Source organism: Trifolium pratense, linkage group LG5 (assembly GCF_020283565.1).
Source record: "Trifolium pratense cultivar HEN17-A07 linkage group LG5, ARS_RC_1.1, whole genome shotgun sequence".
In the NCBI taxonomy this organism is placed as follows: Eukaryota; Viridiplantae; Streptophyta; class Magnoliopsida; order Fabales; family Fabaceae; genus Trifolium; species Trifolium pratense.
This window is the reverse complement of record NC_060063.1, coordinates 785,590-803,308: the sequence shown is the minus strand read 5'-3', so window position 1 is coordinate 803,308 and position 17,719 is coordinate 785,590. Positions and strand designations below refer to the sequence as shown.

General features: G+C 32.5%; 2 protein-coding genes and 1 pseudogene across 2 annotated transcripts; all 3 read right to left on the bottom strand.

Annotated features, from left to right (window-relative positions):
* Positions 1-776: 776 nt before the first annotated feature.
* Positions 777-6,150, bottom strand: LOC123882925 (probable chlorophyll(ide) b reductase NYC1, chloroplastic). Its single transcript, XM_045931579.1, has 10 exons — positions 5,576-6,150; positions 4,918-4,996; positions 4,372-4,507; positions 3,961-4,035; positions 3,664-3,859; positions 3,311-3,379; positions 3,058-3,197; positions 2,565-2,687; positions 1,995-2,187; positions 777-1,317 (listed from the first exon to the last, which is right to left on the bottom strand). The coding sequence occupies exons 1-10, from the start codon at positions 5,915-5,917 to the stop codon at positions 1,132-1,134; spliced, it is 1,539 nt and encodes a 512-aa protein (XP_045787535.1). The 5' UTR covers positions 5,918-6,150; the 3' UTR covers positions 777-1,131.
* Positions 6,151-9,828: 3,678 nt separating this feature from the next.
* LOC123884316 lies at positions 9,829-11,208 on the bottom strand (annotated as a pseudogene).
* Positions 11,209-11,840: 632 nt separating this feature from the next.
* Positions 11,841-12,389, bottom strand: LOC123884306 (secreted RxLR effector protein 161-like). The gene has a single exon (XM_045933378.1). The coding sequence runs from the start codon at positions 12,387-12,389 to the stop codon at positions 11,841-11,843; it is 549 nt and encodes a 182-aa protein (XP_045789334.1).
* Between the last annotated feature and the right edge of the window lie 5,330 nt (positions 12,390-17,719).

The following is a 17,719-nucleotide window of genomic DNA, read 5'->3' as shown; positions in this document are numbered from 1 at the left end:
AAAAAATTCGAAACGCGTTTTCCGAATTTTTTTAGTTCAAATTTGGAAAAAATTCGGAAAATACATTCCGAAGTTGTTTTTAAAGGCAAAAAAATTCGGAAAATACGTTCCGAATTTTTTGACCAAGGGCAAAAATGGAAAAACAGGGGGTGGGTGAGAAAGTGAGTAGGTGGAACGAGAAATTTTTCTATGTCTGTATGTCATAGTACATGAGTACACTACATGTGATTCCTTAACAAAAACGGGGACATCAAAGCAAGAAAAACTACTAATTCTTTGTTATAGTTGTGTAGGTTGAACTAAAACCAAACTATATCCACAAATCCTAACTTAACCGGTAAAAAATGCTGAAATTGGTAGTGGGAATGGATCGATTCCCACGGAAGATAAAAACTCTACTAAATAAGAGGTGAAGAATATCGTGAAGTGACAGTGTCGGGACCACCTAAGATGGGGCCCTGGGCTGTTGGGGTCGTGGAAAGGTGCAGGATAGTCTATGTGTTATAACAATTTTCACATTGTGATATTCTCTGGTTGTCAGTTTATACAACGACCGTGATTTTTTCTTCTGTTTTGGAATTTTCACATTATATTCTTGTGTTGACAGTGTTGTGATTGTATTCTTTTTTTTTTTTTTTTTCTATTCCTGTTTTTCCCATTATTATGTATTAACCATCTAAGTTGTTGTCAAATTTTGATGTCAAAATAACACAACTGGTCTTTAATTGATGTGAAATCTTAATACAATGTTCATGAACTCGAATAATAAATAAACGTAACAGAAAATATGAAATTTCATATCATAGTCTAAAATTTTAATCAAAGTATATACATTACATAGTACAATGATACTTCTATTGACTATAAATAAGCATCACAATGGGGAATGCTTGATTACATAGAAGACTATACATGAAACTTACACAAAACACATACAACAAAAGATTACAAACAAAACAACTAAAAAAATGTTAAAAAGATAACTGTTTGAAGGAGTTTAAGTGGACATGTTGGAAAAAATGATCCACTTTGTTTTATGGTTTATAGGTTCATTTTGTTGTGTTTTTGATGATTTAAGGCACAAAATTGCATGCCTTTCTAATTTTGTAGTTTCAAATTTGCATCAAGATATTATGTTCCAGGCAAATTGGGGCCAGTGCTAGAAAGAATTATGAAAGCACAAACAACCGAAAGTGAGAACACCGATAACCAAGTGTTTTCTGTGTACATTTCCATTGCATCGGTGAAGGAAAAACGTGCGCGGTTTTCCGCCCAGTTTCTAAGTCGGTCTGCTTCGGCTGAGTACAATGCTCTTCCCTGAAATATACATGTGGATCATTATATGCTTCTTATTCAACAATTTCTAGCTATGAAAAATGACATAAGAGTCTTAAGTTAACTAATCATAGTAACACCGACACTTATTATCATATCTGTTGGATATGAATCATAGTTTACTGATAGGTGAGCAAGTCGCTCGAACGAGGTAAGGCAAGGCCCTTTTCGTACAGTTCAAAGGTAATCTTGTAAATTAGATTGTAGTATTTAAACACAGGTTGTACTATAAATCCTAAGTTCGATTAATAGGAAGGTATTGTAGCCACTAAGCAGTAGGAGACGTAGGCACCATTGGCTGAACTCTGCGATCAAATATTTTGTTCATTGTTTGCGTGTTTTTTTTTTTTTTTGAAGAAGCTGTTTGCGTGTTTTTTTAATTACCTTTTTACTTTTGAAAATCGGTTGCTATTCTAACAATATCGAAGGCGAGTGTCCAACACCGAACAACAAACATAATTACATTGATCACTTTTATTTTCATAAATTATTATTTGTGTCTGTGTCTGGTGTCTGTGTCTATGCTACATATGTAATTACTAGGTTTGAAGAGGAGTGTTTATATGAATGTGCAATACTAGGTTCTTTTACGATATTTGAAGTATACCATGTGTAATTGAAGCGCATAATTTCATCCTCGAAATAATCACATTACATACCTCATCGTCAAACCAACGACCTCGTCGTAACCAGGCAGTGACCAATGCAAGTAAGATTCTTGGAGGAGTCAAGTAATTGATGGCCTTGCCTGTTCCCTTAACAACTCGCATCCGTGGAACTAATGTTCTGGCAACAGTTTCAGGAAGCTCACATATGATATTAAACATTTGCTTGTTTTGGATGGTTGAGCCACTGTGCAAAACATATCATAATTATCAAATAAATGTTTATATATAAGCTATTTCGATAACAACAAAAAAATGCAATCAATCTGTTTTCATATAAGCTATAAGCTATTTTCATAAACTGTCCTGGAGAGCTTATGGAAACAAGCTTAAAACAGCTCATGAACATGTCATAAACTGTTTCTACAAGCCCTTACAAATGCTTGCCAGTAGACAAATTTAAATAAGTCAATCCAAACAGAACATTGTTTAGAGAAAGTTAGGTAAAACAAACACAAGAATGCTATTCATGATAGGAACAAGGACTAGATGAAAATAAGATTTCGTAAAGCGATAAAAAAAATAAGTGGGAAAATAAGAACAACTTTGTAAATAGAGATGTACCTTAAAAGAAGTTCTGTGAGAACCATGCCTGGAGATGCTGTATGGACACCTACTTTCGATCGCTTGCACTCCTTCAATAGTGATCCATGAAATTGCCTTAGACCACACTTCGTAGAACCATAGCTACACATCAAATGAAAAGAAAGTAAGCATCATTAGCAACAATCATTTATGTGAAATAGCGCATATTTGAAGAACATGTATTTTTGTGTGAAAATAAGAGTTTATTTACATTCCATGTTTTTCATTTTCACCTCATCGAACATAAATCCAACTTTTTCTTCATCATTTGCTTTTAATTTTGTAGAACATACATCTAGTTTTTAGAAAATTTGAAAATGTCAAAACACCGTGTTTCATTGTGTCTGAAAATGCGTTGTTCAGTACACGAGTCTTTAATATCCTTATCAGCAATTTAAACTCAACATAAATTTTAGAAAATAAAAACTAACGCGGTAGACCTAAAGCTATAAAATTAAGATAAGCAACTCACACAGCTGTCAGAGGTGTGCTAGAGCCGCCAGAACCTGCACCGTCCATATTAAATATGTGGCCTGGTTTGGTTTGGTTTCTCATAATACGCATGGCTTCTCGAGTACAAAGGATAGAACCAACCAAATTTGTTGATACAATCTACAGAAATACCAATTTTTCATGTTAAGGATGAACATGAAGAAATGATTATTCAGAAGAGAAAAAATACTTTGAGAACATCTCATTCTTAATATTTTCGTTATCATATATACCTGTTTAATATCTTCATCACTAAATTGAAGCAATGGTCTAAAACCTTTATTTGTTCCAGCATTGTTTATCTGTTGAGAAGTTTTAACAAAAAACAGCACTAAAGAATTAGAAAAGTATTGGAAAAAGAAACCACTCGTAGCTTAATGAAGTTCAACCTATGAACACAGACACATGACACATACTGACACGCAGTCACTTGTAATAATTTAAGAAAATAAAAGTGATTGAAAGTAAGCACATGTGTCAGTATCATGTTGGTGTCTAACGTTGACATGTGTCAAGTATTAGAGACGCATTCGATCTGAAGTGTCAGTGCTACATAGTGTTCAACAGCAAGAACAACCATACTTACCCAAATGTCAATATAACCAAGCTCATTGACAGCAAAGTTTGCCAATCTTTGAACATCATTAGCCTCACAAACATCACAAGCAATGCCTACAACTTTTGCTTTAGAAAGCTTTGTCAAAGACGAGCCGACTGCATTTGCAATGCCTTCCTTTAGATTTTCCTCAAGCTCTTTGACAGTTGCTTGCACAGACTCAGGGCTGCCTTCACAAAATTCGAGAGTGGAAGCAACAAGATGTTGTGAGAAACAAACTATATTATTTCGATCTCTATAAAATGTTCTCATAGTTTGTAATACCACCTTCGAGATGTAACTATTACGCGATCCCCCGAAAGAAGAAACTCCCGCGCCAAAGCTTTTCCCAATCCCCTTGTACTGCACAAATAATTTACATGATGCAGTGTTATGAACGAAAAATTTGAATATGATCAAAGTATAGTTTAATTGGTATGCGCTCTGTCAGTGAAAAATGTTTTACACAAGCATCCGATCACAGCTCACCACGTAGATAATTGTAGAACTAATATAACAAATTGACATAATAGTGAGATATGATTGGATGCATGTGTAAAACATTTTACATTGACAGATTATATCAATTAAATCCATCGACGTAAGCCAATTTACAAACATAGGAAAATGCATACGCTGATTCAATAACAAAAAATTATGGAAATCAATTTCTAGAATACGAGCATTGAGTGAATGTACCTCCCGGTTATGACAACATTTCGCGGACCTTCGCGACAATAATCTTCCAACACCCAATTAGCACCTATCATTGTTCCAATGATAACTCCTCCAAGCCAACTATACCATATCAAGGCATCCATTTGACTATCTTCACCTTCACAAAATTTCCAAAAAAAATTAACATCACATATCATATGAAGAACCAATGCATATAACTATATAATTTAATTAAATACTCTTTTAGTGTACTTTTTTACACAAAAGTCCAAATATATCTCACCATATAGATATTTGTGTATATATATTAAAAATATATTAATATTATAATGTGGCATCTTGGTGAGAATGTTTGTGCTAAACTTGTTTATATATTACTCCCTCTGGTCCTTTTGATAAGAGACACTTCACATTTCTAGATTTATTGAATAATTAATGTATCTGGACTATTAGACCAGATTACAAAGGTGAAGCATCTCTTATAGAGTATTATATTATATGGGTATTAAACTTATAACTATATTTCATATACACATTTTAAATTCGGCAAGTAGAATATGTACCAACCTGACATCTGAAATCCAATTGCAAGGATGACACCGGTGCTCATCATGGTAACAATATATCTTCCGATTTGAACAGCAATCTTGTTTTCACAAATACATAAAATACATAGTTAGATTCAACATTTAATAAAACACAAGACTGAAAAATAAAAATAATGAAATAACACAACAATACAACAAAGGTCTATTTGGATTGGCTTATTTCTGTTTGGTTTTAAGAGTTCATAGAAACAACTTACAACATATTCATAAGTTTATTTTTCAACTTATTTCCATAACTTTCTAGGATTTCGGATTTCCATAAATTATCTTTTGTTACATAAATAACTAAAGCATAATTTCGAAACTCGCCAGATAACTTATGAAAACTACTTATTTTATATACATAAATAACTAAAACATAACCATACATCAAACTCAAGTGGTTAATGAGCTCCCTTATAGGTGAGTTCAATCCCTGGCCGAAACAATTATTGGTTAGACTTTAATTACCTCGTGGCCGGGCAGAGAACTCATGAAAACAATTTATAGATAAACACTTATTTTATCTTTTATTTTATACACAAGCATGTGCTTATGCTTCAAGCACTTAATTAAGTTGTTTATTCAAATAGATTAAATAATGATAGAAGTATAGAAGATAAGAAACATAAACTGACCTTAGATAGAACTTCATCAACCCTAACAACAGCTTGTCTATACTCATCATCTAACTTAGAATCCACCATGAAATTCCCCAACAAAACAGACCTAAAAGAACTCCAAAACCCATTTTCCCTTTGAATTTTCACTTCATTTTTCTTCAAAGTTCTAATCTTTTTCTCCTTAAAATCACCACTATCCTCACTCTTGAAAGCTCTACACTTTTTCAAAGATAGCCCATTAAAATTATGACCAAAACCAAACACCCCAGATGAATTTGAACTACCAAATCCTCTTCTAAGCTTATGATGGTTCAAATTAATCTCTGGAAAAACTTGAAGCTTTACAATAGTAGCCATGGCTAAGATGCAAAGTTCATGAACAAGATGAAAACTTTACTATTGAAAAATAAATGTGATGAAATTAATGTAACATGTTTGGTTTATTTATTGTTGTATTTTTGGTGAATAATGAAAACAAAGTTTTTGTAATTATGTGAATGTGAAAATATCTAATTGAGAAACACCGATTGAATTGTGAGAAAAAATGTAACACAAACAATAGTAACGTAAGAAGGAACATTATGGAATGTGATGACCACACGTTAAGGAACCTCATCTTCATCGGTTAAGGACGACACGTGGCAATGTGGGTCTGTAGACACGTCACTTTTTTCTTTTTTGCTTGTGTGAGGTGAAAAATGAACACTTTTTCATATTTTTATTAGAATATTATTTTTTATTTTTTGAAACAAAAATGATTTTTGGATTTAAATGTTGACATGAGAGACTGCATAAATATCCTGTTTCGATTTTTATTATATTATATTTAATTAAAAAAATATCCTGTTTCAATTTTTTGATTAAAATATTAGTTTGAAGTGGCTCTGTTTGGTAAAGAGAAAAAGAGAAGAGAAAAATAAAATACGAAAATCAATGCATGTATTTGGACTATTAGACTATAGTGTTATAGTGGACCACCTTTATATATGTGTTTACGTGGAAATTTGGTAAACAACCTCTAGTTTAAGTATTTAAACTGACCCACCAATTATATTTAATTGATAAGTACCAAATTTATATCCAACAATATGATCCACTGTGGATCAATATTAAAAGTATTAAAAAAATGAAATGAAAAATGATATGATTAGCGTCAATTTTATACGAGCTATTTTTTTTTGTTTTAACTATATTTTTAAACAATAATATATATCGTTTTTAAAATTTTAAATATTTTTTAAGTACAGATTCATAATATACCACTTATTAAGATGATTCAAATTAGAATTTTTAATTTTCTATAATTTAGGATGTATTTCATACTGTGTAACTTTTTGTGTTAAAAAATAAAAAAGCAAACAAGAATATGGTCCTGCTTGGCCTTACTTATTTTTCACTTTTTTTTTTCTCCTTAAAAGTAGTAAATAAGTACCATAGTGATTTTATAAAAACAGATTAGCAGCCGCCACGCCTTCAAACCCTATTCTCTCTTTTGCTTTTTTCTTGATTCATCCATTAGAGATGGGTGATTTAGGATCAATTTTGATCCGGAATCACCCCCTCTTGATCGTTTTTTGTTTATTTTTCAATTAAATAAGTGGTTTACACATAATTTTAGTTTTTATTTGAGTTTTTCCTTTGTGATTTCTTTCTTCGGTGTTGTTATCCCGTCTTCGTACGGTGTTGTTATCCCGTCTTCGTACGGTGTTTGTTTTGTTCAGATTTGCAGATTCGCCTCGATCCAAATTCAGTGCAGATTCAATGAGTTTAGAGTCATCAACGTTGCAGATCCGGAGGCATGACTATTTCGGATACTTGAATCTTGTTATATCAATTGTAGGTTTTGTCATATTTGTAGACATTAAGCCGTTTTATGCTATTAACTCGGATGCTGTGAGATTGTTCGCAGATTCATCCTTTTTAGTTTTTAGCGAAATTGAATATGTAATGGTTTCGATTGATGTATTCTACCAATTTGAATGAATATCGTTGTTTTTAGTCAAAAAAAAAAGTAAAAAATTATGTTTGACCAAACTTCTCCTTATTTTCTACTTCTTTATTTTATTTATGTAATTTTTTTAAGGAGAAATAGGGTAAAATACAATTTTCTACTTCTCTATTTCTTTTAAAGAGAAGTAGAAAATAAGTAGAGCAAATATATAATGTAAGGCTATAATGTGTTTGTTTAGGTTAAATTTTAAATTAGAAGTTGCAAATCATTAACTAAAGAAAATGACCTCAGAGATTTCTCAATAGAATTCACATTACACAAAATTGCTCTAGATCAACCTTCATTGTATTTTCAAAGAGTTTTATAATTACTACTATAATTTTAAAGTTAATTTTATGGTACGTTAGTGAAATAAGTGTTTTAAACAGACTAAATGTGTTAAGAGATTGCACTAACTACCAATGATAATGGTTGTTCTAATTCTATTTCTAATCTAATAATTATTGAAGTTGATTTGAGCAACAAGTTGGGGGAAGACATTTAAAAGTATTAAAGTTAAGGAAATGTAAGGATGTCCATTTTTAAGGATCTTTTAATTTTAAAATTTAAATCATGGCCAGTTATTGAAATTTGTTAAAAACAATTAAGTTAGGAGGAAAGAAATACATGTCAATGAATACATAATTTAGCTGTAAGTTGGGTGTGTGGGGATGAAGGTTAGTTCAAACAAGTTAGATGAGATATATACTTGTTCCAACATTTTGTATGTATTAGCTTAGATTTAGATTTAGATTTTTTATTTTTTATATAGTCTAATAGTTAGAAATTCACCTTTAAGGAAAATAAGTAGGAAATTCTGAGTTCGAACTTCGACTTTTATATAGACATATAATGCGATGTTCCTATTAATTGAGTTATCTTAATGGAGATCAACTTTTGAGTTTTATTTTGTCTCGTATAAAACTGCAACGTTGACGACGTTAAAGTTATTCAATCGCACTCAATTTGGATTGAAGAAAATATGAACAAAACAAACGCCGTATCAAGATGGGAAGTTAAAACAAATATTGTACCAAGATGGAGAATCAAAACAACAACTCTCCACCAAGATGGGAGTAAAAAACAACAGACGAAAAAATCACGAAGAAGAAAACTTAAACGAAACCTAAAAAACATGTGGAATTCACTTTATTTAAATAAAAAAGAAATAAAAAACTATCAAGATGGGTGATTGATAAAAATTGATCCTTCCACTGATTTTAGCCTTATTCTCGATGTTAAGGTGAGAGATTTCATTCGCAATGATAAATGACACATTCCTGTATCTATTATGCAAAACATTTCAAATCTATGTAAGTTGCTCAGAAAGATAACTATGTTGGAATATTTTATATTATTTAATTATTATATTCCAATAATTATTATGTGGGCATATATATATTTATATTAATTATATTAGCTATTTATCAATTAAGAGCCTAAATTGATTAAGTGATCAAATAAAGTTAAAAGGCTATTAGATTTCTATTTAGAATTAATTAATTAATTATTTAATTAGTTAGATATGGACTCAAATGGGTGGATGTCAAGATGGCCCATTTCAGGATAATGGGAACCCTAATGGACCATCACCCTATATAAGGCTATGGTCCCCAATACACCGTACAAAAGCAAAACACTCTCTTCTCCCCATCTGAAGAGAATCAAGGCATCAGTGTATCAGTTGAGGAAGAACCAATCTAGCCACCATCTCTTTGTGTTTCAGGATCACTGCAAAAGGACTTTTCACCATGGATCCAGGTATTCCTAAAGATCATCTTGTCGATCCTATAATTTTATACATGCTTCTATGACTATTTTGTTTCCGCACTAAAGTATATGTCATAATATGTTAAGCATGTATATGTGTTTAATCCTAATTTAGTGATTTAATTCTTACAAACTATTCACATGGTTAAATTTCCTTATAATCTTGTTTGGACTCATAATGTGGATGATTCACTTAACTTTTAAAGAGATTTATAAGTTTCAAAGGTGTTCTGGTTCATTGCTTCCTTGGACCAAAATGGTTTGGCACAAAGATATTTCTCCTTCTAAATCAATCATATCATTGTTAAGAGAATAACGATAGGATTAATTACATCCAAGTTTCTCTAGTCACAATTGCTAAACTTTCAGAATGAGTGAAGAATACAGAAAATCATGCAAGCTAACCATCAGAAAAATACAACAACAATTCATTTCGAAGTGTTATCAATTGTATTTCATTCTAATAGAGAACCATTCATTACCATAAAGCAAATGTAGTATCCGATAATCAGACATAAAAATTGATGGCACTCGCTCTCATAATCCCACTCGCACCTACACCTACGTTATCGATGGCCTTCTTACCCTTCTTGACCTCAATCAAGAACTGATCAAGACCAAATGGATCAGCTTCTTCTCTCTCAAACTCAACCGGCCTATCCCTTGGACCTGCCCTTTCGGAAGCCCCTGCAAATCCTTTGTCGGGCTTAAAACGATCGGTCTTCATAATCTTCTCCAGCTGCTCATCTGCACCTCCATAAGCTTCATTATCAAGATCCTTCTTCGGCCTATACAGCATGGAAAGTGTTGGTTGTGCGGTGAACAAGCCTCGTTCATAGACATTATACTGATCATCAGTGGCAAATCCAAAAGACATTCCTTTATCCTGGTTGAATAGCCTTTCATCATACATTACCTCAGTGCCTTGCTTAGTAGAAGCCAAACCAAGAGAAACTTTTTCACTTATATCACAATCCCTATCTCTCGTTATCTTGCTCTTCTTTCTCATGACAGCATCCTTAGCCTCTAACCTTCTCTCCCTCTTCTTCCGCCTTTCCTCACGAATCTTCTCACGTTGCAATTGTTCCTCTCTTTCGGGATAGTTCTTTTCCCTTTGCTCATAATCAACTCTTATATCACCATTATCCACATCACTCGTTTCTGAAACAACAGGAACAACACCTGCAGCCGGAGAGACCACATCAATTCTCTCTGACCGCGCTTTCTAAACCAAAACCCTTAGCTTAAGTTCCTTTCTTTCTTTCTCCTTCAAAAGTATTTCCTTCTGAACTTTAGACCTCATAGCAACAGCTTCTCTAGCCTTCTGCTCCGAAACATACAAAGCATCGGAAAGCTTTGCAAAATTGTCATTAATCTGAACCTCCTGAAGACCCCTCCCATCAGCAGCCAACCGCTTATCAAGAGGAATGGTATAACCCTTAGGATTCTTCCAATTTGAAATACAAGGAGGTAACTTCCAATCCTGCTGATCTTTCACAGTAACAGGCCTAGGAGGCGAATGCATCACTGGCACATGAGGCGAACCCGAAGCCCTAGGAACACGCTTATGCCTGAACTTCGGTGGCTCAAGTGGAACCACCAGCATCACAACCATACTAATAACCCTCTCCCTCGCACCTGAATTAAAAGTCGTATTCTGTTGTGAAGGTTTATACTTTATATACTTAGCATCAGAATTATGTTTCGGCAAATTTGTTGGTTGTGCTGCACTAAGCCTCACATTAACAATCTTCTCAAGTGCAGCTTTCGTTTCCTGCATCGTTTCATCGATCTCTTGTTAAGCATCGTTGTCATCAACATCTTCATCGTTTCTCAAAATCTTAGGTATCAAATCTTTATACTGCGTGTAAACAATTTTCCTTCCCATATTAAGAACAAGTTGTTGTAGAGATGAAAGATTAGGCTCAGATTGAGCTTGACAGACACACAAAAGTTTTTTAGGGAAATTTTATTGATGGCACACAACAAATATGTTAGCGCAACAATAAACTCTTTGAAACACTCTTGATCACTTTCAAGCTTACAAGATCACACACTTGTTGCACAGGCTCTAGGCTTTCCTATGAGCACAGTTGTAGATTCACTTGCTTGCAGGCTTGATCAAATGATGGAAAAGAATGAAGGAGAATTGATTGTAAAGTATGTTGAAGAAGATGATGAGATATAGAGAAAAAGAAGAGTTTTATTCATCCACTTTGGGGCGCAAAAAAAAAAAAGATTACATCCACTAATGATGCATCTAATGCATTTATACTTTGCTTGACACACCAAGCAATCACATACACAAAATTTTAAAACTAACTCTAACAACTCTCCAAGTAACTCTAAAGACACTTCTAACTAACTAATTGGGTTTGTTAGCTTAACTAACTAACAAACTAACCAATTGCTTGCCACCTAAGCAAGTAGTTGTAACAAACTTTTTGGTTACTTACACAACAAGTAACAACTTTAGAGATATGAATTACACAATGAATTTATGAAATTCAACACTCCCCCTTAATTCATATTCTCTAAGGATCTTATGCACATCAAATTTTTCAACCTTAAGACGGTTTCCACTGTCACAACCTTTGTTAGTACATCTGCAATATGCAGCTCTGTCAGATAATGGAACCTCATTTCTATATGTTTACTCCTGCCGTGAGCCACTGGATTCTTAGCCAAGTTGATTGCAAATAGGTTGTCAACCTTGAGTGTTACTGATCTACACTCCACATTGCTTATTTCTGTGATCAAATTGCTTAACCAAACACCTTGACAAGCACTTAAGGAAGCAACAATGTATTCAGCTTCACAAGTGGATAGAGCTACAACAGGTTCCTTCCTTATGCACCATGAGATTGGTGCACCACCATACAGAAATATGTAGCCAGCAGTAGACTTTCTATCATCCTTGTCTCCACACCAATTTGAATTGGTGTATCCAACTAAATCAAAGTTACTTTCATCTGATGTTTGAAAAATAATTCCACTGTCTAATGTCCCTTTAATGTACCTTAAGATTCTCTTTACTGCAGTCAAATGAGACATCTTAGGTCTTTCCATTTATCTACTGACTATGCCAACACTGTAGGCTATGTTAGGCCTAGTGTTGCACAAGTACCTCAAAGATCCGAGAGTCTTCTGTACTCAGTTGCATCCACATCCCTTTCATTTGTCTCTTTAGTCAAGTGAAGTCTAGGTTCTGATGAAGTGAGTGCTGGATTGCATTTATCCATTTCAAACCTCTTCAAAATCTCATTTGCATATTTTCTCTGATGCAGTATTAGGCCTTCACTTGTTTTCTGAAATTCAATCCCTAAGAAATAGGAAATGTGACCTAAGTCAGTCATTTCAAATTCCCTCATCATGTCCACTTTGAATTTGCTGATTTGAGCCTCATTGCTTCCAGTAATCAACAGATCATCAACATATAAATACAGTATGATTGTATCACTAGTTGCAGATTTCATCACATATACTCCATGCTCAGTTACACATTTACTGAAGCCAATGTCACTTAAGAATCTATCTATTCTTTTGTTCCAAGCCCTTGGAACTTGTTTGAGTCCATATAATGCTTTGTTCAACTTATATACCTTTGATTCATTCTCTTTGTCTATGAACCATGGTGGTTGAACCACATACACTTCCTCTTCAAGTGGATCATTCAGAAATGCACACTTTACATCTATTTGATGCATTGACCATTTATTGTAATGTTCTAATGCAGTTACTAACCTTACTGTCTCCATTCTAGCAACTGGAGCAAACACTTCATTGAAGTCAATTCCTTCTTTCTACAAGAAGCCTTTCACTACCAGCTTTGCCTTATGCCTTGTAATTTCACCTTTAGGGTTCACTTTCACCTTGTAAATCCACTTCACACCAATTGTTTTCTTATCATTTGGAAGGTTAACTAACTTCCAGGTGTTGTTTCTTTCCATTGGCTCAATTTCCTCATTCATGGCAACTAGCCATTTCTCATCTTTCACTGCATCTTCAAAGTTCACTGGTTCAGTTTCTGCATTGAATGCCAAGTGAACTAAATCACCTTCAGTAGTGATCTCATTATCTCTTGTAATGATGCAGTCATTGAGTCTCACTGATGGTACTCTGGCCCTTGTTAATCTTCTCAGTTCATTGTCACTAGCAACTTCTTCTGTCACTACTTGTTCATTATCAAATACAATGCTTACTGAATCTTTCCTCTTATTATTTGACCAGTCCCATTCTTTCAATTCATCTATGATTACATCTCTACTAATGACTATAGACTTGCTTATAGGGTTGTAGAGTATGTATCCACTAGTAGAATGATATCTAACCAATATCATCATTTCACTCTTGTCATCTAGCTTCCTTCTTGTCTGATCAGGAATATGTCTATATGCTATAGAACCAAACACCTTCAAATGACTCACATTAGGTTTGTTCCCTGACCAACATTCTTCAGGAGTTACATTATTCAATCTTTTGGTAGGGCATCTATTGAGCACATAGCAGGCAGTGTTTACTGCTTCACCCCACAGTTCCTTTGGTAAATGCTTACCTTTAAGCATGCATCTCACCATATTCATTATGGTTCTATTCCTTCTCTCAGCACTTCCATTTTGTTGAGGTGTGTAGGGTGGTATTACTTCATGAATAATGTCTTCTGCTTCACAAAATTCAGTGAATTCTCCTGACATATATTCACCTCCCCCATCAGTCTTCAACACTTTCAGCTCATGACCACTTTGCTTTTCAACCATAGACTTAAATCTCTTGAAGACATTGAACACTTCACTTTTCTTATTGATCAGATAAGTCCATAATTTTCTGCTATAATCATCAACAAATGATACAAAGTATCTATTTCCACCTGTTGAATCAACTTGCATTGGTCCACATACATCAAAGTACATTACTTCCAATATACACTTGGTTCTACTCATCACATGCTTATTGAAGTTGTCTCTGTGTTGCTTGGACTGCACACAATCTTCACACATTTCATTTGGAGTTTGAATTTTAGGCAAGCCAGATACCATGTGCTTACTATGCATCATGTTTAAATCTCTAAAATTCAAGTGTCCAAATCTATAATGCCGAGTCCAATCATCTTTCTCCACTGCAGTAGCCAGACACTTATAATCCAATACATTGAGTTCAATTTTGAAAGTCCAATTTTTTGACATTGGAGCTTTCAAAATTAACTTTCTGTTTGAATCCATTAATCTCATCATATTGTCTTCTATGGCTATCTTATAATTCTTTGCATTTCATACCTGGTATATATATATATATATATATATATATATAAAAGAAGTGTTATATATCGCGAGAGGTAATTCTCATGAAATTCACGAATGCACAAGTTTACGCATAACTCTTTCTATCTTTTTTTAATTTTTTTTTTTAAACAACTTAAGAAATCAAAGAATAATTTGCCTAGCTCAATTTGGAATGATTTCAATCACAATAGGCTAGGTTTGCCTTTATATAAGTTTTGTTGATTTTGTTGTTTATGTTTGAATCTTATTTTACCCCTGCATTCTTTTTCCCTTCCTCAAAGTTTTATCCCATGGGGTTTTCCATGGTAAAATTTTTAATGAGGCAGAAACTGAAAGATTCTTATACCTTGAATTTTGGTCTAGTCCCTCAAAGGTTCCTTGTATCCTTCTTATTTTATTTTTTAGTTACCGTACTATATTTCATTAGAGTACTTCTTAGTTGGCTTATTTGGGGTGTCAACATAGTTGGGAGATGCTTTAGGTGTCACACATTTGTACTCTTTTGGCCTTTATAAAAAAAATAGTTATATTTTTACGGTTCTAGCTAGTTACTCCCTCCGTTTTTTTATAAGTGTCCAATTTCATCAGATTTAGCGTTTCTAATTAACTGTCCAGTTTGTGTTTTAAGGATACGATTTGTCAATTATACCCTTTCTCAATTATTCTTATCTTTTTCAATAATTTTTTATATATATATTTGAAAAACTAAAGTTTTTTTTTAAACAAAGTTTTTTTTAAAAAAAAAAGAAAGTTTGTTCCTTTTTTTTTTACGATAGGAAAGTTTGTTCATTCCTTGTTATATTATTTTTTTTTGTATAACAATAAATTTATTTGAAAGAGTGCAAGAAAATAGGAATTTATTGGTGATTTAACATGGGGTATAATAGGAAGATAAGGTCAAAAATCCACTTTCTTAATTTGGTGTTATCATTCTAACTAGACACTTATAAAAAAAACGGAGGTGTATAACATAAGAGAGAAAATTTCAATATATATTGTGATGTCTCATACCAACTAAGCTAAGCTTACAAGACGTGTGTGACTTTTGTTGGGTAATCAAGTATTTTTCAAGTTTGAGATCATACTTAAATACTCTTACATTGAGAATTTAATTTTGACTCAAACTAAAATTAAGAATTTTACTTTAAATTTTTAAATTTCAGTCAACCAAATTTTGATTAAAGAAAGGATGAAAACATAAATAATAAACCATGAAGTTTAAATTAAAAATAAAATTGAATATTAGATAAATAATATTCAATTGATTTTCTCTTCGTATATTAAATATCACCCATCTCAATCACCAAGAACATTATCAACCAAGTGCATGCATGACTCCACAATAATATCATGATGTTTATATTTAAAAATAAAAAATAAATTTTAAATATTAATAAATCATATACAATGGATTTTCTCTCATTCTAATGTATTAAATATGAATCTTGAAATCATTCATATCTATCACCAAAAATACCATCAACCAACTACATACATAATTGATAACACTACCAACATATCTTTCAAAGAATTCATTCTCCCTAATTTCTCATGTATTAAATGACACTTAGATTCATATATGTCATGTGATAATCTATATTATATAATTAGTCCCGTGAATTTAACTCGGTTGGCAAGGACATTGCATTATATATGCAGGGGGTCGCGGTTTGAACCCCGATCATCCCACTTATCCACCTTAAAGGTGGAATTTCTAGCCACTAAGCTACTTGACAAAAAAAAAATAGAAAGTAATTATAAATTCTAAATACTCCCTCCAGTCTTATATATAAGAAACATTTTGGAAATTTATTTTTTGTCCTTTTTATAAGAAACACTCTTTAAATTTATTCTTTATTAAATAGATAGTCCCTTTATACTCTTATTAAATTGTATAAAATACAATTTGTTCCAATGTTATGCATTAATTACACAGACACATTCCAATGTTAGTTTTGCAATTCATTGAAATCTCGTTGCCGAGGATCATCCACATTAATGATATTCAATAAAAACTCATAAACCTTTAATCTTGATGGATCTCAATATAATTATCAATTTCTCTAAAAAAATTATGAATTATCTATATGATACAATCTTTCAATTCAACGGTGAATTTTGTTCAACACTTGTACACCATACACCACTTCATTCACTCTTTCAAGAGTCCATAATTCAACACAGACCAAATGTAAACTCAATTATAAAAACATAATTCAAATTCAAATCATTTATGAGTCCAAACACACATCAAATCACACATTAATTTATTTGTAAATTCAATTGTGAAAATACAATTCAAAAAGTTATTGTAAACTTAGTTTCATGATTCAACGGTCGTCATGCATGTGTCCAAACACATATCAAATGAAAACACAATTATGAAAACAATAATGTTAGTTTAGCAATAATGATTGATGTGGGTAAGAAAGAAAAGTTTTCTTCCTTGTTGTGTTGGTAATGGTGTTGAATTCTTGAAATCTTGAAGATTGTGTTGCTAATGGAGTTGAATTCTTGAAGAAATGCAACAACGGTTAGTTCTTCAGTCAGTGGGTTTAATATATAGCTCAATTGTACCATCCCGGATTTATATCCAAAATATTTGTTAAAACTTTGCTTAATTATAAAACTTGCAAATATTTTATTTTCCTCTCATGAACTAAAATAGTTATAAAAGGAAATGAAAGGAAATTTATTGAAATATAAACTTATTTAAAATAACAATAGTTTAAAAATTCTAGCGGAAGAAAATACAACAACAAATTATTTATTACATAAAATTCTCAAATTTACAAAACCCAATTTTTTCCGTTCGTACGTGCTTCAAGCATCACATTCAATCAAAGCTTTCTCATTGAGTACCTAAAATATTGGTTGTAAGGGTCAGTTTTCTTATCCACATTGAATCATACTCACCACAAGAAAAATGCTATAAAACAATAATAAAGCACTTCACCAATCAAAAGATTTCATAAAAATATATAATTAATTTATTATTGAAAACTTTTTGGTCAATTGATTCGCAATATCACCGGTCAAACTGTATGATAAATAGACTCGAATAGTGCAAATGAAAGAAAGCTCATTTCAATGAGAAAATTTGCCACAAAGGATCCTGCC

Bases quoted from the DNA above. Each gene is read 5' to 3' on its own strand.
- LOC123882925 (XM_045931579.1), bottom strand. From the start codon at position 5,917: ATGGCTACTATTGTAAAGCTTCAAGTTTTTCCAGAGATTAATTTGAAC. The intron at 3,860-3,960 runs GTGGTATTACAA...TTGTGAAGGCAG, and splicing joins GTAATAGTTACATCTCGAAG to CCCTGAGTCTGTGCAAGCAA. The intron at 3,380-3,663 runs GTAAGTATGGTT...ACTTCTCAACAG, and splicing joins TTGGTTATATTGACATTTGG to ATAAACAATGCTGGAACAAA.
- LOC123884306 (XM_045933378.1), bottom strand. From the start codon at position 12,389: ATGGAAAGACCTAAGATGTCTCATTTGACTGCAGTAAAGAGAATCTTA.